Raw genomic sequence first — 24,620 nt, forward strand, 5'->3', positions numbered from 1 at the left:
GAACGCCGCGGTTTGCTCTCTCGGTCCCGGAGCCAGCCAGCAAACCGCGGGGAAGGAGACCTGCTTGCTCGGGGTTCCGGGACCGAGAGAGCAAACCGGGAACGCCGCGGTTTGCTCTCTCGGTCCCGGAGCCAGCCAGCAAACCGCGGGGAAGGAGACCTGCTTGCTCGGGGTTCCGGGACCGAGAGAGCAAACCGGGAACGCCGCGGTTTGCTCTCTCGGTCCCGGAGCCAGCCAGCAAACCGCGGGGAAGGAGACCTGCTTGCTCGGGGTTCCGGGACCGAGAGAGCAAACCGGGAACGCCGCGGTTTGCTCTCTCGGTCCCGGAACCCCGAGCAAGCAGGTCTCCTTCCCCGCGGTTTGCTGGCTGGCTCCGGGACCGAGAGAGCAAACCGCGGCGTTCCCGGTTTGCTCTCTCGGTCCCGGAACCCCGAGCAAGCAGGTCTCCTTCCCCGCGGTTTGCTGGCTGGCTCCGGGAACGCGAGAGCAAACCGCGGCGAAGCTGGTCTCCTTTCCCGGTTTGCTCTCTCGGTCCCGGAACCCCGAGCAAGCAGGTCTCCTTCCCTGCGGTTTGCTGGGTGGCTCCGGGACCGAGAGAGCAAACCGGGAAAGGAAACCAGCTTGATTACCAGAGGCTTCCTCCTTCCACGGAGGTCAAGAAAAGCGCTGGTGAGTGTCTACATTGCATTACCAGCGCTGGATCACCAGCGCTGGATCCTCTACACCCGAGACAAAACGGGAGTACGGCCAGCGCTGCAAACAGGGAGTTGCAGCGCTGGTGATGCCCTGCAGATGTGGACACTCTCAAAGTTGCAGCGCTGTAACTCCCTCACCAGCGCTGCAGCTTTCTGATGTAGACAAGCCCCTAGATTCTTTCCATGTCTGTTGTGGGATCATATCTGGGATTTGTTGGCCTTGTTAACTCTGAGTTTGGAAATTATTACCACCTTTCTTGCAAGAATCATGCTTAAACATGGTTAACTACAGTGTTTCAGACCACTCATTTGGAACAATACACTGTAGTACTTTTTATATGGCTATATCTCATGCTCCTCAGGTTAAAAGGTCTGTAAAGGCAAAGGGGCTAGCTCCTGGAATCAATAATGTTGCTCTTGAGTGACCTGTTTTGGCTGGTAAATGTAGCTCTGAAGAAAGTCGTATCCTGCCTATTCATCTTCATGGAGGAAGTGTTAGTGTTGCTGTGTGATGAAGCTACAGGAAATTAAAGATGGAATCCCAGAGGAACCTGGCCCCACTCGCACACCATTCCAGAAGAGGCACAGGAATCTGAAAGGGATCTCATACACCTGTCCTGTAATGTCCAAGTTCATTGTGATTTTGCTGTGGCAGTACTGCATCCTGCAAACATTTATGTGGTCATAGATGTTAGAAATGGAAAAGCCCTGTTAGGAAATGCAGTCTTACTCCCTCTGCAAGTACAGGGTTTCTTTCTGAATATGTTTTCTATTGTATTGCCCCATCTAGATTTAATTTTGTCAAGGGCAAGTATTGGTGGTGGTTCCGCTTGCTTCTTAATTTGGGAATATCGAGATGTAAAATATGAGCCAATGAATGATACATTTACAATTATTAGGGTTAGAATTATTATTAGGGTGCCCACCCACCCCTCATTTCAAGACACTGTCTCCTATGTCATTGATTTGTCCCGTACGATGCCCACCCATCCCATATTTTAAGATGTCCTGAAATGTATGAAAACTGATCACAAGTTACATTTTAACCATTACATTGAAAGTTGATGACGATCGCATTGTACACCGGAGGGTAGCAGAAATATAACCTGAGAGAACAATATGTGATACTTCACACCCTCCCAAGGGCTTAATGGGGGAAGGGCCCTGAGCTACAGCAGCCCCCTGGCGTTGGGGGCTCTGGGCACCTGCGCGCAGCCCCCAGCAGCCGAGAGCCCACTAAGTCCGGGAAGGCCGCAGCTCGTTCTGCTCCATCCCCACACGGCGATGGCAGCGCCCGCCGAGCGCCCCGCCTCTCTCATGTGACAGCGTCCTGGCCCCGGCGCCAGGCGCCCTGCTCGGAAGATGGCGGCGCCGGAGGCCAGCGACAGCGAGGAGGAGGAGCTGGCGGGCTATGGCACCGCGCTGGAGCCCCTGCCGGAGGGTAAGGGAGCTCGGGGAAACAGCCGCCCCGATCCTGGCTTGCGCGGAGGCGTCCCCCTAAGTAGCCTGGCTAACGCCGCGGGCGGGCGGGCGGTGAGCGAGGGGCCTTGTCTCCCCGGAGCGCTCTGCCCACAGGAGGCGGGAGGAGCCACCTTGCAGCCAGACCCAGCGGGGCAGTCCCCGTCTCGGCAGCCGCAAATCCTGTCTGCTTCAGGGAGCCAGCCGAGCCAGCGTCTCTCCATGCCCGCCGCCTGGTCTGCGGCTTCCTTCTCGTCCTGTCTCCCGCAAGTGCCTGTCCCCCGCCCTGCGCTGCGAGACACCCGCCCGCTCTCCCCGGTCAGGGCCCAGTAAACACGGCCACGGCCGCCTCCGCCTAGCCCGCGAGCTTCCCTCTCGCCGGGGAAGGGAGAGACGGGGCTGGGTGGACGAATACTAACGCACTGACGCTGTTGTGCTCTGGGGTGTTAATAGGGGAGGACGGGGTTGAAACTCTGGGCTTGGCCTGGTGTTGGGGAGGCTGTTCTTAGTGTACGCTGCACAGTTAACACAGTACCGGAGGGGAGGGATAGCTCAGTGGTTCCAGCATTGGCCTGCTAAACCCAGGGTTGTGAGCTCAATCCTTGAGGGGGCCATGTAGGGATCTGGGCAAAAATCAGTACTTGGTCCTGCTAGTGAAGGCAGGGGCTTGGACCTGATGAGCTTTCAAGGTCCCTTCCAGTTCTAGGAGATAGGTATATCTCCAATTATTATTAAAAAACAACAACAACACAGTACCAGGACAGGTCTACATTACAGCTGGGATCCACCCTCTGAGATCAAGAAGTACTCAACAAGAAGTGTAAGGCCATGTCCAGACTACCCGCCGAATTGGCGGGTTAAAATCGATTGCTCGGGGATCGATATATCGCATCTAATCTAGACGCGATATATCGATCCCTGAGCGCGCTTATATCGGTTCCGGAACTCCATCAACCCCAACGGAGTTCCGGAATCGACACGGAGAGCCGCGAACATCGATCCCGCGCGGTGTGGATGGGTGAGTAATCCGATCTTAGATATTCAACTTCAGCTACGTTATTCACGTAGCTGAAGTTGCGTATCTAAGATCGATTCCACCCCACCCCACCCCCCCGTGTGGACCAGCCCTGAGATAAGTTTATAGTAGAGTTTCTCCTGTCAACCCACTGTGGTAACTCTACCTAAGGTATGTCGACTCACGTAGCTGGAGTTGCATTGCATTGGTCCTCTTACCACAGTAGTGTAGACATAGCTTTGGGGTGGAGTGGGTAGTATGGATGATAGGCCAAGAGCTGGCAAATGTACTAACAAACTGGAGGGGGGGTGCAGGGGATTCCCTTCTAATCTTTGAGGTCTTATCTACACTAACCGCAGAATCGGCAGGCAGCAATTGATCCAGTAGGGGTCAATTTATCGTGTCTAATGTACATGCGATTAATTGACCGCTGAGTGCTCTCCTATCGACTCCGGTACTCCACCAGAATGAGATGTGCAAGTGGAGTCGACGGGAGAGCGTCAGCTGTCAACTTACCGCAGCGAAGACACCGCAGTAAGTAGATCTAAGTACGTCGACTTCAGCTATGCTGTACATGTAACTGAAGTTGTGTATCTTAGATCAACCCCACACAGTAGTGTAGGAAAGCCCTCAGTTACTGAAATCTCAGGTGTTACTTGTTGCAATAGGTGGTCCTTAGTTTTCAGACATGAGTGTGATTAAGGCCTGGGTCTGCACAAGGATTTTATACAAATTCGATTACGGTTGTGATTTTGTTTACCAAAATAGTTATACCAGTGCAACTCATATGTGGACAGAGTTATGCTGGTATAAAGATGCTTTATGTGAGTATAGTTTATTTCCCTTCATGTACAAGAATAAGCTAGACCACTTGTACTGCTTTAATAATACCAGCGCTGTTAAAGCTGTACAAATTCTCTCTGTAAACAAGGCCTAAGTTGACAATATCTCTTTGAACAATGTCACTGCTAGGCCAAGTTCTCAAATGACTGTGCTTAAATGGAACATGAAAAATCCTGGCACCACTGAAGCACTAAGGCTTCAGTTCTTAGTACATTTAGACTGTTTCAACAACCTGGAAGTTCCATGCATTTCTGTAAGGCCTTGTTGTTGGTGTTCAGATTTTTAAAAATAAAGCAAAGTTATATTTATTAACATTGACCTTTTTTTTTTCACGTCTGTACTCAGATGCAAGGCTTTTGCTATAACAGAATTATATTTCTCATAAATGTTGGAACAGAACTGATGGAAGTAAACAACGGAAGCCCTCATTGTTATTTACTTAGATAAAAGTAGAAAGCAATTAATTGTTGTAAAAGTTAGACTCTATACAGTAAAATCCCTCTGTGGTTTGTAGTGCGTCTTACCCAAGGTTTAAATACAATATTGCTCATTTTAATACTGTTTCTTATTGCCTTATAAGGTTCAGGGTCAATACTTTTTCTGCTATATCCAATTTCATAAAACTGCCCTGCAGCTGGATGTAAATATTCATCCTACCATCAAAAGCACAGAGTGCATGTAACCAGCTCTGGGTGGGTGGGTGTACATGCACAGGTGCACTGGCTGCATGAATGTTTATCCTTCATCCCATGTATTATATATGTACAGTATTATATTTCAATGGTCAGTATTTGCATAATGTAAGGATCCTGCCCTTTAAAGGCCAGGACAAGAGTTTTGAGGCCTTCGAGGCCTGATCCTGCAAGCACTTCATGGTGGGGCTTAGTGCTCTCTGCTGTGAGTAGTGTTGAAATCGGTGGGCAGTAAGCACTGCATACAGCAATGTTTCAATTGTCTAGCCCTGAGATTATAAATCTCTTGGAGAAATGACAGTATTTTACATGTTTTTGCCAAGCCAAGCACGTTTTTGGTTTTCAGTAAATAAGAATGAGTTTACACACAACGAGTTTACACAAAAAGGAGATTATATATACACTGTAAAAGTGCTTATTATGCAAATCCGTCTGTTCCCTTGAAGTCGTCTTGTTAAAACGTGATTTCGGCACAGTCAGCTGTATGAAATATTTCAAGGTCCATGATCCTGCAATAGATTGCATGCAGCAGATGTTTGCACCTGTATGGAGCCTCATTAACTTCTCTTAGGGGGATGGTACTATTGCAAGTGAGGTTCTGGCCACTTAAATATAGCCCTGACTTTTAAAGATCCTGTTGACTGTTTGCAATGATAGTGTTGTAAGTTAACCTCTGTATTGATTAATTTCAAAATTGGATCGTTGTATTCATCCTTCCAAATTCCTAAAGCTTCAGTTGGATATGATGATGATATCAGGGTTGGAAGGGACCTCAGGAGGTCATCTAGTCCAACCCCATGCTTAAAGCAGAGCCAATCCCCAGGTGGCCTTCTCAAGGCTTGAACTCACAACCCTGGATTTAGCAGGTTAATACTCAAAGTGCTGAGCTATCCCTTATGCAAGTCCTCTGTTATGATGTTAATAACACTTAGCAATTTTCATAATGCTTTACAGTCAGTGCTTAGAGCACCCTCTAAAATAGGAAAATAAATATTATTCATTGCATTTTACAGATTGGGACATTAAGGAGACAGATAGTTTGTGGTTTGCCCACAGCCATGGAAAAAGTCGATGTAAGAACTGGGATTAGGATTTAGAAACTCTTCATCACTGTTTTTATTTTTTTATTCTCTCAGTTCCTGTTTTAAATAGCAGCATGTAGTACTGGCATGCACAGTTGAACTGCTGTCACTTTCCTCTTCAGAGTTGGCTGCTATTCCTGTGGGGGAACAAATAGTTACTGAGAAGAGTGGGGATTTGATTCTCTGTTCAGGTTAACTCAGTTTCCTGTTTTTTGTATTTTGATCATTGTAGGTGAACGAATTAAGAAGCCAATTCCTCTTCAAGAGCAGACTGTTAAAGACGAAAAGGGACGATACAAACGTTTTCATGGAGCATTTAGTGGTGGTTTCTCTGCTGGCTACTTCAACACTGTTGGTTCAAAGGAAGGTCAGAGATTGTGTCTGAAACTAGTTCCTCTTATGGAGAAGAACTGCAGTAATACTTTATCAAAACATAACACTACTACATTTATTTTTGGGAAAACAAATGTAAATTGGTATTATGGTTTTTTTTTTCTGCTGATGTTCACTGTAAATAGTTATACTTTTCTATTAAAATGAACATCATTGAAGCTGTTACCCTTGGAATGCTCTGCTTATGGATGCATCGCATTGTGTTGGTGTGTCCTTAATGTGTTTCTGATTAATAGAATGGCAAAATGGAAACATATAACCTTTCCTTGCTGCATTCATACATTATATTAGAGTTTCTTTTTATACATTTCTTAAAGATTTGCTTTCTTTTAAGGATGGGCCCCTTCAACTTTTGTATCATCACGTCAGAAGAGAGCAGACAAAACAGTCCTTGGACCAGAAGACTTTATGGATGAAGAGGTAGATTTTCAAAAATTATACAAAAAGTTGCAGCATGCCAATACTTCAGATGTTTGGCCATTTTATCATTCTGTATGTTGTTGCATGAATTTATGTAGATATGAATAATTAAATCACTTTTATTGTAGATAGTACTAATAAGAAATTTGTAAGAATGATCCATTATTTTAAATTTTCATCAAATAACTGATTTAATCTTGTCAGAGACAAGTGTGCATTTGGTGGTGATGGGTTCTGCTTACTACTTAGCTTGGGAATATCAGGATGTAAAATATGAGCTTCCCTACATTTGCTGGCGTAGTTTTGAGGTTGATAGGTGTGGCTGGGAGCTGTTTTAGCCCTTGAATGTTTGTAGGGCTCGGTAGGACCTGTTTAAAACAAACAAAAAGAAAAACCTTACGAAACAGAAAGCAAACAAAACTTTCTAGGTCTCCATTATAAAGAAGCCTATGTAAATAAAGACTATGATTTTTGAAAGTGCTTAAGGGGAGATAGGTGCCCAATTCTACTGAAATTTAATTAGAGTTGGACACCTAACTCACATAGTTGCCTTTGAAAATCCTGCCAAAATAAAAGGCATAAATTCCAGGTTTTCCTTGGATGGTCATCTTTAATATTAGTCTATATTTGAAGAAAAGTTATTTCTAATTAGAATTTTTCTGTTTTGTGTGTGTGTGTGTGTTTCTCAGGATCTAAGTGAATATGGGATAGCCCCTAAAGAAATTACGACGACGGATGACTTTGCTTCCAAACCCAAAGATAGAATAAAAGAAAAAGCTAGGCAGATTGCAGGGATAACTGCATCCATTCCAGGAGCCACTGCACTGGATGATTTAATAGCACCAGCAAAGTGAGTAGATACAGCGCCTCACCCCCAAAACACCTATGATATATTGGCAAGTAAAGGAATATCTGACTACTGCAGTCAGTGCAAATTACTGCAAAATATATAAAATTTCCTTTTCAAAGGGACCTCCACCTGCCTTCTTGTTTTGCACATGCAAATTTGCGCGCACTGTCATTTGCAGTTGTGCATTCAAGGTACATATACAAATGACAATACGTGAAAAATTGTGCTTACAAAAAACTGCTAGGAAAATTTGGCCCATACTGTTAAGAATTTATTTATAGCTTTCAGGAGCTTCACTATGAATACTTTTAAATTAGGCTGTCAGCATAAATGTTTTGTTCTTAATTTTTCTTAGAATAACTATTGGTGTTGAATTATTGCGAAAAATGGGCTGGAAAGAAGGACAAGGAGTTGGACCTCGAGTAAAGAGAAAGCCACGCAAACAAAAACCTGGTATGTTCAATTAAGTTTTGAGTAATGGAAAATGAAAAGTTTCTAGTCTTCTCTATGCTATTGAGAAGATCTTGTAAAAACCTTTTATTTGCTCTGTGGTTATTATTATTATTATTTTTTTAATGTAACTAAGAGAAACTTACTGAAGAATTGTAACTTTATGGTATGGTGCGGTTATGTCTTTACAGACCCTGAAGTAAAAGTATATGGCTGTGCCCTACCACCTGAAGGATCTGAGGGATCTGAGGTATTATGTAGGCAAAAGTTTCTGTTTTTTATATAAAAGCAGTATTTGTAAGTTATATTTAAACTATAACTTTCAATATTTGTAAAAAAGTATAACAAAAAAATCTGACTGTTTATATGACTAGAATACTAATATTTGTAGTGTTGATCCCAGAACATTAGCGAGACAAAGTGGGTAATGTAATATCTTTTGCTGGACCAAGTTCTGTTGGTGAAAAAGACAAGCTTTCAAGCTACACAGAGCTTTTTTTCTGAATATTAATGATTGGGTTAAGGTAAACCTAGAGCAGCTCCTTTTCTAGTCAGGCATGTGCAGTGATATCTGTATATATTTAGAGAACTCTTAAACTTTTTCAGAATTGGACTTCATCTTAACTAAATGTTGCTGTGGAACTTACATTTTTATACTGCTGTACAGAGTTTAATGTTTATTTATCGTAATGATCTTTAACTTTGTAAAAGGATGAAGAGGATGAATATCAGCCAGAGAATGTGACATTTGCACCCAAAGATGTAATGCCTGTAGACTTGACTCCTAAAGAGAATGTCCATGGACTTGGTTACAGGGGTCTAGATCCCACCAAAGCATTGTTTGGGGTTTCAGGAGGAGACTACCCCAATCTTTTTACTGATGGTTCTGAAAAGACAAGTAATCTACTTGGTGATCTGAGACATAGTAAAGGAAGAAAATTGGGTATCTCAGGCCAGGTAAAACATTAATGTATATACTGTGTTGAAGTGCCAGTTATAGGAAATAAATATGTTTGTCTTAAAAATCTCTCTAAAATGGAATTAAAACAAAAGTTTTAACGCAAATTGAAAATACCATTTCTGTTATTAAAAATAATACTGTGTACTACTCTGCTCCCTTCTCTCTGAGAATCTGAAAGAGAACATGAATTAAATCTTAATACCACCTTGTGATGTGGGATAGTAGTAGTATACCAAATTTGAGATGGCACAGATAGGTAAAATGACCAAACACCAATAAACAGGGTCAGCCTGAATCTTGAATTTCATATATTTTTATTGGTTGAAAGAGGCAAGGATCATTGGTTCTTTTTATAATATGCATGACATTCCAATATTAATATTGTGATTGAAATAAATTGTGGGAAAGTGGAATAAAACAAATGTGTACTTTTCTTTTTTTTTTTTTTTTACATTGAATGTACACCTAAAATTGCAGTAGAATCTGCAAGGGCCAAATGCTATGCTTCCTAGTCCATAATCAGGCAACACTTCTGTTTAAGTCAATGGCAATTTTTGAGGTAAATGTAGATATTTCTGTTATTACAGTGTTATTTCGTATTCTTAGAGAGCCAGGAACAGTAGAAAAAAAATGACACTACCTTATCAATGTGAAGCAATGCTTTCATTAAATGTTCCCTTTCATAAGGTAGTCTCATTTTTTCTTACTGTTCCTAGCTTTCTGAGAAATAAAATGTAGATAATTGATTTTTATTTCTCCATGACAGAAAGATGGAATGATCGCAAGAAACTTTATGTGGTTTGAGAACAGGACTGAAAGGCAGGCAGGCTACCTTGCTTCTGTTCCCATAGACTTGCTAACATAGACTTGCTATGAAGCCATGGTTGAGTCCATGAAGCTTCTATATGGCTTAGTAAGTTAATGGGTGTAATGTAATATGCTGAGTGTGGTGTAAGTAAAAATGAAAGTGAACATTAAATTTCTCCAAGTGGAGTAAAATGAGCTTTTTGTGAACCAAAGATGTTTAATTTTTGGCCATTTCCTCCCAACGCTAGGTTCTGTCAGCCACATTCAATTTTCCTTTAACACTGTGCCCTGTGATTCATGTTTTCACACAGAGAAACACTCTCAAGTTATGTGATTTTTGGGAAAAAATAAATATGGTCGAATATGGTTGTATTTATTCCCATTACGTTGTTCTTCTCCTCTTTAAAGGTCGCCTGCCAGCATAATTATTTTCTTCCTTTAGAGCTCAACTTGTGCCGTTCGTATTTAGATGGCAGGATACATTGTTAAGTGTTATAACTAATCCTGCCAATTATAAACCAAACATGCCTCTGACATAGCGGTCCCAGTCCCTCTATGCTGGAGGAGCTGGAGGACACGCTCGCTGATTTGATCATTGGTCTCCCATTTGTCAGGGTAAAGTACTTGCTACATGAAAGTTATCATACTGGTCCCTAACATGTAATTTTAATTTCAGAGTCTAAATATACATATTCTGACGTTACTTTTTTCAAGACAGAACTGTTATATTTTGACACTGTAAAATTCTAACCATTTTTAATTTTTTTTTCCTAGGCTTTTGGTGTAGGAGCTTTGGAAGAAGACGACGACGATATATATGCTACTGAAACATTGTCAAAATACGATACAGTTCTGAAAGATGAGGAACCTGGAGATATGCTGTATGGTTGGACTGCACCTAAGCAGTATAAAAACAAGACAGGTAAGAATTATAGATAGATCTGAAGTTTCAGTATAATTATACTTAAAATGTATATAAGAATGCTAACCTCTATTTCCCAAATATGTTCTTTTATAAAGGATTGATATTTTCTAGCCCTGAGATCTCAATATTTCATCTAGTCTCATCCATTATCATTACTTGTAGTTCAAAAGCAGGTTAATTTAAAACTTCTGCTTTCTTCGGTTTAGTCATGTATTTATCTGAAAACATTTTTTTTCTGCTGCAGTAAAAATAGTAAGTGAAAAGCAACACCACTATAAAAATACAGATGATATTAAGAGAGCTTATTCCGAAGTTGTCTATGGCCAAGGTATAAAATATTATATGGAAAAAATGTTAAATATCATGGTTGAAAAGCACTCAAAAGTTAGGAAATGCCAGGATGGAAGTTGCCACTGCAATAGATGTGAAACTATATTAGCATTATACAGCTCAAAATGACTATGAAAGAGGGCAGTTGTAAGAGGAAAATAATTACCACTAATAGTGGTAATTGTTCACCACTAACATTTGTGGTTATGGTTAAATATCTCAGAAATACTGTGTGCACTAGATTAGAACTAATACTAGGCCATGATAGCATACACAGTATTTTAATGTCAGAAAAGGTGCATGAATATTTAAGAATCTTTCAGTAATTTACTTGCAAATATAGGACCTGATTTTGTAGCCCTTACTAATATGAGTAGTCTTGGAGGTTTGAGTGGGGCTGCTCACATGAGTAAGTGCTGTAGGATCAGATGTATAGCCATTTGCCATGTATCATGCAAAGCAGCACTTGGTTAAGGACTGTCTTTGGATTTAATTTAATGTACATACATAAACTTCTGAATTTATTTCAAAATGAAATTGCTTCCATCAACATTGGCTTGAATTTGGTTCCATCAGCATACATAGTGTATAGCCAGTCACAGCCATGGAGGCTTCGATAGATTCTGAATGGGATAGGCATGCCTCAGGGATTGTTGTTAAGCAAAAATTATGCAGGATATGAAAGTCAGTGGTAACTTTTGCATATTCTGTTTGTATAATACAATGCATGGTAGTATTACTTATTGCTGATTATTCACAAGTTGAGGAAAACTAATGGTTTTTAATAAGGAATTAAAAAATATCAGGACATACTAATTAAAGGATGCTGTATCAGAAAATAGAATTGTTTGAAATTGTTTAGTTAAACAATTAAAGTTGAATATCCCTGTCTATGAAGTTAATTCTATAGTTGTTGGCTTTGAAAGTTATGACTAATTCTGTAATAATTTTATAGGAATGGAGAAAGAAGTTAGATATATTGGCAAAATTCTGGATGGCTTTTCCTTGGCTTCTAAATCATCAGCTCCAAAGAAGGTAAATAAAACACAATTTTTCTTTTAGCAAAAACAACTATTATAATTTTGCCATCTTTACGTGCTTAAATATAGACAATAAGTAATCACTTATATGTCAGTAATAATCAAATAATTTATGAAGGAAAGATGTAAACAAGCCTAATATAGATCTATAGAGTGATATGCAATTTAACTGCCCCCCTTGGTTATTACTCTATTCTACTGCATTCATATTGTGTCTTGTAATAGGAATGAAATATGTTGGTTAAGCAACAAAGGTATCTTAAATGGTCAAAACTATAGGTTTTCAGGTTGATAATACAAACCTGAAGTTTGTCCATCCACTAGACATTCTAAATGCATTCAGAGCTGCTCACTACTGTTTGGCAGCAGTTTGGAGAACTAGTTTTAGCAAGAATAACGTATATATTCTGCTTGTCGTTCAAACATAACATCATATTTTCTTAGTGACCAAGATCTCTCAGATTCACTCATCGTGACAAATTTGTTTTAACCCTATTTTTAGGACTTAATTTTAAGTACAAGATGTATCAGTATAAGTGTAGAATGGGGTAAGATCCTAGCATATGTAAAATTTTGTGACAGTATGCTTTTCCTAAAGAGGAAATAGAAAGAAAAATCCACTTAGTATACTTTACCATAAGGAGGCTTTGGGTCATCTTTTGTTCATTGAGGACTATTCTTTTAAAGATATGAAAACAGAATTTCAGTGGAGGATACTAAGGTATTTTAGAAGCTTAGGGAAACTATTCAACTTTTAAAATTGAACGTTTGAAAGTGCATGTAATTCTCATTTTAAGGAAGGTAAATTCTTAAGCAATATCCAAAGCATTTTCTGAAATATATTTTTTTTAAAAAGCAGTTCTTGATTTGCTATTTGATCTATGGTATAATGTTTATAAACTGACAATTTGGTAATTATTTTTTTCAAGTTTCAAATGTTCCTGTTTATTACAATGCCATTTATTTATTGACTCAGACTAATTGAGCCTGTCCAGTTTGTTTGTTAGCTTACTTTTCTGTTGTTAATGTTCACAAATTAAGTTGACAGTACTTAAAGGAGTATACAGGTTGTGGATGTCCTTTTCTGCAAGTCTGAGCAGTATATACTAGTAGTCTATAGTAAGACTAACTTCTGTATGCTGCCCAGTGGTTTTAGTGAAGGAAATCTCATCTATAAATAAAAAATATGAAACTACATCTCTCACTGTGTTTTTCTGTTTGTTTTGGAAGACTTATATACCGCCTGACCTGCCAAGGGATTACAGACCAGTCCATTACTTTCGACCAGTGATAACAGCTAGAAATGAAAACCCCCTTTTACTTCAGGCATTAGCTGAATCAACTGGGAAACGTGAGACTGATACTCTACAGCAAAACAAACACACACTGAATGCATCTCAGAGGAGAGAATTGCTAGGAGAGACTGCTCTAAAAGGTATGTGACATAGTGTGTGACCGTACTTCTCCTTGTTTCATTATAATATAGATTCACTTAACACTGACTAAATACTAGACTATCTCCATAATATTTTTAGCACAGGAAATACTTGTTTACAGACTTGAATGTTTTTACAATCTTGAATATATATATTTTCTAATTTAATAACACAAACTAAAACACTCCTTATGTTAGCCAAAATATTGGACAATATGATCCCTAAATGTCAATTATTGGGAATACCTACAGGTGTTTAAAGGAGAAAAGTGTGTGTGTGTGTGTGTGTGTGTGTGTGTGTGTGTGTGTGTGTGTGTGTGTGTGTGTGTGTGTGTGTGTGTGTGTGTGTGTGTGTGTAAAGGTATTTCATTTTTTCCTTCCATGAAGCCTAAGTTTATTTTTTTTAAATTTCTGCTTGTGGGTTTTTTGTTTTGTTTTGTTGTTTTTTAACCTTAGAAATTCAGATCTTGTGTAGCCTGGAAGATTTTATAGCTCTCTAGTCACTAATGTTATTGTTACATTATATGAGTCTAGAGAAAATAGCAAATAAGAGGGAAAGGGATGTTAGACTTCTTAAAACTTTTTTTTTTTTTTTTTTTTTTGTTAACACCTGTTTAATGTCAACCAGTAAAGGATACTGGAGAAAGAACATGTTAATTGCCTTTCCCTTCAGTTAAGTTGTGAGGCCACAATACTCATGCTGCGAGACTGGGTGGATTGATTTAAATCACAGATTTTAATCTGTAAGCAGGTAACCTTTAGTAAAATAATCTATTTTAACCTTGCTTTGCATTTGTACATTTGAGTTGTTATGCTAAAGAAAGGTTGGTTCTCATTGGTTGCTAACTATTAAAATACGTTGACTGGCAACTAAATGTAGCCTTTGTACTAATTTTGTTCCTTCTTTTTGCTAACCAAGATATTCTGTATTTATACACATTTATTTAAGCAAGTATATAATTTAATTTACATTTATTCAGATTAATTTTTACATTTACAGTGTTTAGAATATGGTAAATGATGCATTTCTTTACTAGATTGTGCATTTTTAATTAAATTTCTATTCAAACAGAGCTTGATACAAATTAAGTAAAAAATGAATAAGCAAGCATTTTAAATGTTTTATTAGACAAATAAAACTATCAAGTGTATGTGATACATAAAAAAAACCAAGTCTTTATCAAAATTAGTTTTTCATTTAAAACTGACTTATTAAACAAACGAAGTATTATATGTAGTTACTGAACTCTTTGTTTCTCATCACCATGTCCTTCAAGATTTTAGAACTAATAGGCCTCATTCTCTCACATAGTTTTATTAATAGATTAGAAGAAAAGTCATTGCGTTTTTTACTTTTGAGTGAACTAGTCATTGAACTGAATTAGTTGAATAAACTGAGATGAAGAAAACATTATTTCTTTGCATGCAGAAGAGGCTACTCTTTCCAGTAGCTGATTTAGCACTAGAACAATCTCAGGTTCCAAATGCTTAGCCAGTGCACTTCCCACCGGTGCAGTGGTTTGACTTTCTTTAAAACTTGGCGGCAAACGTGCTGCTTAATGTTTGGTATTTAATATAAAAAATTTTAATAGACTATAGTAAGTTTTTAGGCCTTGACATAGGTTGTCATCATTTCAAATTTAACTTGAAATAGGTTTATTTATTAAAAAAAAACCCTACATTTTATTTAAATAAAAAAATCTGAATTTAATAAAAGCCATCTGATTGATTTGATTTTTTTCTTTAAATAATAGATTTTTATCCACCCTGCTCTGAGACCCACCCCCCCCCAGAAGAAGGGGCCCCCGCAAAACCTGGAAAGGTCAGACTTCACATTTCTCAGTAAAAACCAAGGAGGACGCTTCCTTTTTGTCTTTAGCCTTTCAAGCCTTTTCCACACATCATAAATAAGCAAAATATGGCACAAACATAAACTTAAAAAAATATCCATTACAGGTCAGTCTTAAATAGCTGAGACAGAATTAAGATTGTATAATAGCATCAGTAATGCTATTTTGTCAACTTTTAAAGCATTCCACCTGGCAAAGCTCCATGGCATGGCCTTTAACTTTCTGGCTCGTGAGAACTGGAGATAGATACTCTCCGAACTAACAGTACTACTCTTTAATCAACAGGAATAGTTGTTGTAGGGTAATATGAATAATTCCCTCACCTTTGCCCCCGAGGGCTGAGCATGACACTTCTGTAGCATCCCCAGCCCTTCTTCACTTGGGAAGCAAGTGACAGGGACCAGGAGTTGCACTGTACATGGCAGAGTTTGGCACTGAGACCACTGGGCTAACCAAGCGCAAATTATAACTGAAAACAGCATAATCGATTGCTTATAATTTAGTTATTATATTAATAAATATATATGCACATGTTTATATAATAAAAGAAGAAAATATATGGGATTGTCCAAAACTTTCAAACCACTAATGTAACTACAGTAAAAGCTATGTTATCCATTACTTTACCAACTGGAAAGCTCTATAAACTGGCATTTCTGATCTTCCTTGAAAGTCCGGTTTATAGTCCGGTTGGTGCGGGGCTGGCAGGCTCCCTAGCTGGCTCCACATGGCTGCCTGGATGTGGCAACATGTCCCTGCTGCTCTAGGCAGAGATGCAGCTAGGCAGCTCTGCGCGCTGACTCCACCCCGTCCAGGTGCTGGCCCCATGGCCAATGGGAGTTGTGGGAGCGGCGCCTGGAGGTGGAAGCAGCGTGCAGAGCCACCTAGCTGCGCCTCTGCTTAGGAGCAGCAGGGACATGTTGCTGCTTGCAGGGAGCTACCTGAAGTGAGCGCTGCCTGGATCCAGCACCTCCTCTTGCACCTAAACTCCCTCCCAGAATTTGTGCCCTGCACCCACTTCCATGCCCCCGCCCTGAGCCCTCTTCCCCCATCCAAACGCTCTCCCTCTTAGTTAACTGGAGATTTTGACTTACCAATGCCTCCCATTTCCCCAACATGCCAATAACATGTTTACTGCATTAGATTCTGAAGGGTTTGTTTGTTTTTTTTTTAGTGGAGCATATACATATGCTGTACAAAATTTTACATTCCAGATTTCTATGAAGTCTAGATTTTTATACTATCAAATGTAGACATCCCTGGTTTATAATATGCCAGTTGATTTGTTTTTCATCATATGTATCTCTGTATATCTATCAGTACAGAGATCTGGTGGGGTACAATACATACGAATGAGTGTGAGGCGCTATCCTGCTCCTTTCATAAAAGATGCATCCACTCAAACAGCAGTAGGTTCACCAAAGATGTAGCTTGTAAAAACGATGAGTGTCTGTCTATAATTTTTTATACTAGTATAAAAATTGCAGTGAGAGCCACTTCTGGGGAAAGAAATCTCTTCTCTTTAAATGACTATTTAAAAATATTCCCTCAGGGTTTCCAGCAAAATTGTGACATTTAAAATTAACCACTACTAGAGTATTGATTTTTGATGATTGCTTGGGTATCTGAATGTATGTACATCCTATATTTAGACACATTTTTGTTTAGGTAGGGAAATAATATACATGTAATATGTTTTATTCCTGACAGTAGAGATAGTTACAAAGATGTTTTCTTTTTCAAATATCTCGTTATTGCTTTTTTCTATCCTCAGGTCCATGTCCTTCTGTTTTGGAGTATCTGTCAGTGAAAGACAAAGAGAGAATCAAAGAAGCAAAACAGGCAGCTGAACAACAAATGAAAACACAAACTTTGCCTCAGCAATCCCTGAATATATCATCTTCCTCAGATGGTGTTCATCACAAGTGGCAAATGGCATTGGGGGGGCAGTTAGCCACCCCTGGTTCTAGTGACTTCAAACCATTTGCAAAAAATCCAGAAAAACAAAAAAGATATGAAGATTATATAGAGAGTCTTAAACAAGGACAAAAAGGTAACTAGCAAATGGTCATGAAACTCTTCTGCATTTTTTTTTATTTGGAAAAAGTTATTTCTGCAATTTTGATTAAATATTTCATTTTAAGCTTCTCATAGGCTTGATTCCAGAATTCCATATGTAGTGCTTTTCCTTCTGTTTCCTGAGGCCCTAATCTTGCAAAATTTAGGCACATAAGTAATCACATTGACTTCAATGGGAGAACACATTTAATTTAAGTGTTTGCAAGATTGGAGGCTTTGATCATACGCCTCTTAATTTCTCTGATCCCTTATAATGTAGCTCACAACCTCACAAATGAGGAGTTTTCAACCTTTTTCTTTCTGAGGCCCACTCCAACATGCTATAAGAACTCCACGGCCCAGCTGTGCCACAACAAATGGTTTTCTGCATATAAAAGCCAAGGCCAGTGCTAGGGGGTAGGAAGTAGGGCAACTGCCCACCAAGCTACATTGCTCTGGCTTCAGCTTCTGCCCCAGGTAGTGGGGCTTAGGGGCCTGGACTTCAGCCCCATGCAGTGTGAGACTTCATCTCTCTGCCCTGCCTCACAGAGAGTCTAACACTGGCCCTGCTCATGGCCCCCAGGGGGCCCTGTACTTCTGGTTGAGAACCACTGTCATGGACCATACTGTGATCTTCAGTTTTTGTTTTGTTTCCTTCTTGTTTACCTTCCAGCTCCATACCTTCAACCTGCTTTTAATACTCATCTCTCTTTTGTAATTAAGACATATGTACTCTGGGTACAGTGGGACCATAGTAATGTTAATTTAGTCTGTCACCAGGAAGTATCTTTCATTCCCTACCCCCACACAACAGTTCTAGTTCCAGAATACCCATTGATGTAAAATATGATGATTTTCAGTAGTTATTATTTTCAGGGATGGGTATTTTTGCTATGCTCTCCAGACCACCTTGCTCTACTCTTCAGGTCCAGCTTAAAACCTTTCCCCCTGCTACCCAAATATGCCAGGGAAATGGGGAGCTCGTAGTTGGCTTTATCAGTTAATATCCAGGGCTCCCTGTTCTTCAGTGGCTATGCTTTTCTCCAGGAAAATCAGCTACACAGCCTGTGCTTCTGGGTTCCCTCCACTTTCCATCTGCAAACTGGGCTTCATGGATCAGTGTAGGGAGCAGGTACTGTAATCCAGCTGACTTGCATTTGGTGGGGAAAACTGGATAATGAGAGATAGATCTCAGCAAGATGGAAACAGAAAACAAATGTCAGATGCCCAGTTGCAGCAAATTCTGTGGCAAAAATACTGATTTTTGAGGTATTTTTGAAAAAAGCCATATCTACAGAGTCCATGGGATCTCTTACTAAAATGAAGGAAAGCTCGGAATCAGAAGTTGGTCCAATAAAAAATGTTACTTAACCCACCTTGTGTCTCTGAGATGGAGGCATGTTACTACTTTGTTTTTTTTGTTATTTCAGGTGCATTTGGCTGTTCTTTGATGTTGAGTTCTGTCTTTGTGCCAGTAGTTTGTCTGCTTAGGACATAGATTGTGGCTTTGTATAAAATGGAACAACTTAAATGTATTTATTAGTAGAACTGGATGAAAATGCAGGAAATCTTGAAATAGTGGAAGGTCAAAAACCTCATATCAGAAGCTCGGTTTGGTGTTGATTTTGTTCCTGTCTCCTCTAGAAGCAAATATGAACCAAAATCTGTTCCTTGTAAACAGGAAGGGATGATTTTTTTTTTTTTTAAAGCTACTTGGCAATCTGAATTTGCATTTATGAGCACACACATTTTATGCATCCAAAAAGCCAATTTGAATACTCAAGTACATATCTAAACTTTACTAGCAGGTTCACATATTGAGCTTTTTACCTTTACATTTCAAGCATTTTGCTGGAGTTGTGCGTAATGTTTTGTTTTGTTTTCTATGGAGCAATTCATATTTTGTATATGCCAGTGTGCATTACAGAGCAGTGAGTTAGGTATCAGTAGTACAGTAATGGGTTAGGTAAATGAAGTAGCCATCATTCATTTGTCAAAGATTGGCATTCTGACACTATCTTGGGCAATCATCTTTGGCTACTGAAGAATAGTATATCCAGCAAGACACCCTGGGTTACCCCTGTTCTTTATTTTTGAAATTTTTGGCACATTTATATTCAACTACATATTCAACAGACCCTTGTGGAGATGAGCTTGGCTTCTGGCATTGTTTGAAAGAATCACACAATGAGTTAAACCAACATACAAGTGTATTTTATACTTTAAAGTAACTTTTAAGGGCTGCTAAGCATTTCTATCCTTTAACTTACAATAGATACATCAGAGAGTCATTCAGATCCGGGTATGACAGAGTGGGAGCGAGGAAGGGAACGAAAGGAGTTCTTCCATGCAGCGGTGCTCTACAAATCCTCCAACTCAGTCCTGTCATCAAGGTTTACTCGAGCCAAGCATGAAGATGACACCGACAAAGTGGAAGTTCCTCGAGACCAAGAGGTTCATGCTGTTAATAATCCTATATTGTGATTACTTGTGTTAACAGTGTCCAATTTATTTAAAACATCATTGTAGAAGATAAATATAATGTTCTGTTGCCTTAAGAAACCAAAAGGAAATATACAATACTGCTCGCACAGCAGTAGTTAAGTACTTATCCTTTAAGTTCACTGACTCTTGACACCATTACCATAATAGCAGGCATTTTAAGAAGGTGATTATGTTCTGTAGAGTATATAATCAACATTTGAATTTTACAGATGGATGTTGATGACAAAGAATCTGCAGTGAAGATGAAGATGTTTGGCAAGCTCACAAGAGATAAGTTTGAGTGGCACCCTGAGAAGCTACTGTGTAAAAGATTTAATGTTCCTGATCCCTACTCTAAGTAAGATGATTAATCAAATATCTTAATGCTTTCAAAAGATTTTTTTAATTGTTCTGAAATGTATGTTTGTGTAATGTTTGGGGAACATGCCAGCTTGATATCTCTGAAGGCTGAAACCCTCTCTTTATCTTCAGAATAGATGCAACCCAGGTAGAACAGCAGGCAGGCTTCCTTCTGATAACTTGCCAATTTGCTTTTTACCTAAAGTAGGAGGATCACCTCATTAGAGATACTTTGAATGGAAATAGGTGATTTCCCCCACCCGAACATAGTGGATGCTCCTTTGTTAGGGTTTGTATTCATAGACTCTGCTTGTTTTGTGGATAATCTGAGACTTCATTTTCCAATGTTGTCCATCCATCCCATCATTAAAAACAACAATTGACAAATAATTTCATTTTCCTCTAGTTCATCAATTGTTGGATTACCCAAAGTGAAACGTGACAAGTATTCTGTATTCAATTTCTTAACTCTACCGGAGTCTACCACAACAACTATATCTCAAACAACAAATGAAAAAATACAACAGAATATCAATCCTAACAGTAAGTGGGTCAGCATTTTATTAGTGTAATCCCAATAATTAATGATTTAAAAAACATAGATGTACTCGTCATGGAATGTGTAATAGCAAGATGCAGTTTCCTTAAAAATAAATGGAAACAGTTTGAAAACTCAGAGCTACATATATAAGGCCAGAGCAGTTGAAATCAATGGAGTTATACTAATTTATAGCACTGAGAATCTGGCCAATAGAGATCTTCTAGTTTTAAGATTTTTTATTTTTTAAATATAGGCAGTAATGATAAAGCAAGTATTAGTAAATAGTTGACCCGACCATGGCATGCTGTGGTAGTTAATATAAAGCTAATTAACCATGCTGCTTGGGATCTTGTACCATTTTTTTTTTTTTTTAGAGCCAAAGAAACCATCAAGATGGGATATATCTGACAAAGAGAAGAAGAAAAAGGATTCTATTAGTGAGTTCATAAGTCTTGCTAGATCAAAAGCTGATATTCAGCAGCAACAACCAGAATCAGTAATAGAAGATAGAAGTAGAACAAATGAACCCCTTCCCAATAAGGTATAAGATCTCCAAAGGTTTGACATTTTCAGTAACATTCAAGCTATTGCACATTGCCCTTCTCTTTGTTGATCTTGTTTTGAAATGCCTTTCCTTGTGCATGGAAAGAGTCAGTAGTAGCAACTCATGCTAGGTTAGAAAAGACATGTCTGCACTTGAGGCCACAATATGCCCTCCACCTGTGGGAAAGAGAGCTTCTACTCCACAGTGTCTCCTATGGAAGCTTCTCTACTGGGGCTCTGCAAGCACTGGGTTCCTCAAATGGAGAGGCTGCAGGCCCACGGCAGATCTAGCTGCTCTGCAGCATCATACATTCACAGATGTACACTAGGGGCTCTAACTTAACTCAGGTTCCATACTGTGAGCTTAAGCTTCCATCCCCATGAAAGAAGGGCAGTGGCAGGGGGGATCCTGGTCATCACAGCTCCTGCAGCAATACGTTGCCAAGAAGATGATGAAACCAGGAGGCAGTGTGAAGGCACCAGCTGGCTATAAGTGGCACTGCATTTATCTTGGAGTTCCATGGGTTCTTTGGCCTGAATCTCCCTATTGTGTGCACTGGGAGGAAAAACACCAATTTTGCCCCCTGCTCAGACAGAAAATGGGGAAAAAACTCTGCAACAGTAAACTATTAAATTTTTAGTCTTCTTCATGGGGGAACATATTATACATTGATGGGGAATGTGGGATATTGCCATGACAGTATTTAGCATTGAAATGCTTTGTATTTTTAGTCACATCATTTTGCCCTAGAATTTCCTACATAAAGCACATAATTTTAATATTAGTGGTTCTCAGCCTGTGGGCATGTGCTGCTGGTGGTGCATGAAGAGCTGGCGATCTCAGGGTATTGGCAGTCTTTGTTTCAATAAGACAGCTGAAAGCAGATCTCTCATAAGCAGGTCGGTGTAGTTGCCACAGGAATATGTTTGAAGAAAAGTTGTCCATTTCTAGAAGTTGGAGGGGAAGTGGTCCAAACAAAGGCGGGGTTGGGGAAACCCCAATCCTTGCTTTCTATGGAGAAATGTATAGTTTAGATGAAGGAAAACACTTGTACTTCTAATTCTTGCTGTTTTACTGAAGAAGCAAAACAGTAATCTGATGTACGTGAAACTGCAGGCATGTAGATCTTGATATGAAGTAGGAAATTTATTTTGTTTGAGTACTATCTGCTATAGAGAGCAGTGTGATTCTATTACATGTGGGGATGAATTGTGGAGACCTTCTGTAGCTCCAATCATGAGAAATTACAGGGGTTAACAAAAAGAGCACAAATTGGGTAGTTATCATAAATAGCAGTTACCTCTTTTGCTTGTGCAGTTTTAGCAGATATGCCGGTGGAGGCCATTTGAAAATTTGTCCTTAAAAGTGAAATTTGTTAAGGGCTATCAGTTTTTTAGGTTAGCAGGATAGCTCTTTTGTTTGCATTAACTAACATTGATTGACTCACACACTTGATCTTGATTTTATTGTGAATGGACTTGAGGGCTTGAACAAGGCACATTTAATAAAGGGGCGAGGGGAATTTATTCTTTGGAAAGGGTATGCAGGCCTCTCTGTGGTCCATGTAAGGACTGTGGGGGGAGCTAGGCTGCAGACAGAATCACCCTACAGTCTTTGTAATCCCTAAGTGTTCTGCACTGTCTAGAAGAAGTTGGTGCAACTCATGGTGAGCAAAGGCAAACATGAGATCTGTGCTTACAGGAATTGTATGATTATAGCTCATACATGGAGGACACAAGGGTTGCAAGTATAGTCTGGGATGATGGCTGTAGAGGCTGTGATGCCTTGGTAGGTTTAATTCCATCTACTACACCACTGATTTTCCTGTACAAATTCCATTTTTCTCTGCTTTGTACAGGGACTGATACATATTATTCTGAGGAAGATGATAGATTTGCTTGTTGTGAATTTAAGCTAAAGAAAAAGTATCTAGAGTCTATTGACTCAAAAATAAGGAGTGTTAATATTTTATATTCTTTCAAATGAGCTGTTCTGACCTGTATGAAAAAGGCACAGGATGAGGTGTCCTGTATTGGAAAGTGACTTAATTTAGCAGTATCTGAGCTCTACTACTGTGCATCAACATTGTCAAGTTTATAGACTTCAGATTTACTGTAATTTGCTAATTTTCAAATGAAAATACCATTGAAAGTGTCACAATATTTTATCTTAATGGAGAGACACTTCTTTCCTCTGTCAGTGTTTAAATTTTTTTCCTTATGGGCACTGTTATGCAGGCAGTTAATGAAAGTACAGATCAGGAAAAAGAAGAAGAAAGAAGACCATCTATGGACTTATTTAAAGCCATCTTTGCCAGTTCCTCAGATGAAAAATCATCCTCATCTGAGGAAGACAGTGATGAAGAGGCACATCAGACACCTTCTTCTGTGCCAAACTCAGAAAGTACAAAGCCTGCTAATCTACCAGATACCTCCTCAGCTGATGTACAAGGTAATAGTTAACAGTTTGTTCAGTTTCATAAAGTTCTAGTAATTTTATAATAAATTAAAACATTATGAACCTAGTAGAAAATGCTTTACACCAGTCTTACACTATGTTACTCTGTTGAGAACAGTGTAGTTGCATCAGTGTAAAACTGGAGTAATAAAATGCTGAATTAAGTGCTCACTATTTAAATATTATCTATATAGCCATAGGCCAATGACAGTTTTTACAGATACACTGTCAGATGCATTTGTTTGCTAAACAGAGTGAGGGATGAGGACAAATCCTGTATTACTCTGTAAAGAGAGCCCCAAAATTGGGTGATTTTATACACCTGTAATAAGGGTATGATATATGATAAAGTATATATATTTAATGATGAAATTTTGACCAGACTGGAAATAAGTATAATTTGCATTTATTTGAAAAAGGAATTTCCTTCCTATATTTTATTATCATTTAATATAATATTGAAATGGATTTTTAAATAGTACAGTAATATAGCTGTATCTCATCAGTTTTCACTATCGATTTACAAAGCAAATAAATTCATGGGATGGGGCGGAAGCAGTCTTGTTCTATTAGTTAGCAAGATTTAATAGCAGAGTATTATAGGTAGTTCTCATACTAGAAATTAAAGAACTAGAATACATTTAATAGTTTACTAGGAAATATTAGTAAGTGAAATAACATTTATTTTGACATTTAGAGATGATGTATCTTTAATTTTTAAATTGACCTTTGTGTGCTTGCTTACCAACTAGAAAAAAAGGCAGTATGCAGTGGCTGTCTCAGTAATTAGTGCCAGTTAATCTAATTAGTGCAAATGGCAGATGGAGTAATAAATTCCTAAATAAAAATAAGCTAATGCCCCCCATTCAAATGTAAAAGAGCCTTATTTCATAGTTAAAATACCAATGTATATATACTTTTTAATGTGGA

The 24,620-nt window shown here is 39.1% G+C and overlaps 1 protein-coding gene across 2 annotated transcripts in view; it reads left to right on the forward strand.

Annotated features, from left to right (window-relative positions):
• The first annotated feature begins 2,036 nt into the window (after window positions 1-2,036).
• The window catches only part of GPATCH1 (G-patch domain containing 1), a 28,331-nt gene continuing 5,747 nt past the window's right edge, over window positions 2,037-24,620 (forward strand). The window contains exons 1-16 of one of the 2 annotated variants that reach the window (XM_030581532.1): window positions 2,037-2,136; window positions 6,018-6,152; window positions 6,513-6,598; window positions 7,288-7,448; window positions 7,804-7,901; window positions 8,090-8,148; window positions 8,610-8,855; window positions 10,441-10,588; window positions 11,877-11,956; window positions 13,192-13,396; window positions 17,021-17,299; window positions 19,580-19,758; window positions 20,019-20,146; window positions 20,555-20,691; window positions 21,064-21,230; window positions 23,471-23,684. In XM_030581532.1, coding sequence (XP_030437392.1) covers window positions 2,058-2,136; window positions 6,018-6,152; window positions 6,513-6,598; window positions 7,288-7,448; window positions 7,804-7,901; window positions 8,090-8,148; window positions 8,610-8,855; window positions 10,441-10,588; window positions 11,877-11,956; window positions 13,192-13,396; window positions 17,021-17,299; window positions 19,580-19,758; window positions 20,019-20,146; window positions 20,555-20,691; window positions 21,064-21,230; window positions 23,471-23,684 — 2,401 coding nt within the window. In that variant the 5' untranslated portion in view covers window positions 2,037-2,057. The remainder of the gene's footprint in view (window positions 2,137-6,017; window positions 6,153-6,512; window positions 6,599-7,287; window positions 7,449-7,803; window positions 7,902-8,089; window positions 8,149-8,609; window positions 8,856-10,440; window positions 10,589-11,876; window positions 11,957-13,191; window positions 13,397-17,020; window positions 17,300-19,579; window positions 19,759-20,018; window positions 20,147-20,554; window positions 20,692-21,063; window positions 21,231-23,470; window positions 23,685-24,620) is intronic. The other variant, XM_030581533.1, reaches the window with a different exon arrangement.

Source organism: Gopherus evgoodei, chromosome 12 (genome assembly GCF_007399415.2).
Source record: "Gopherus evgoodei ecotype Sinaloan lineage chromosome 12, rGopEvg1_v1.p, whole genome shotgun sequence".
NCBI lineage: Eukaryota > Metazoa > Chordata > Testudines > Testudinidae > Gopherus > Gopherus evgoodei.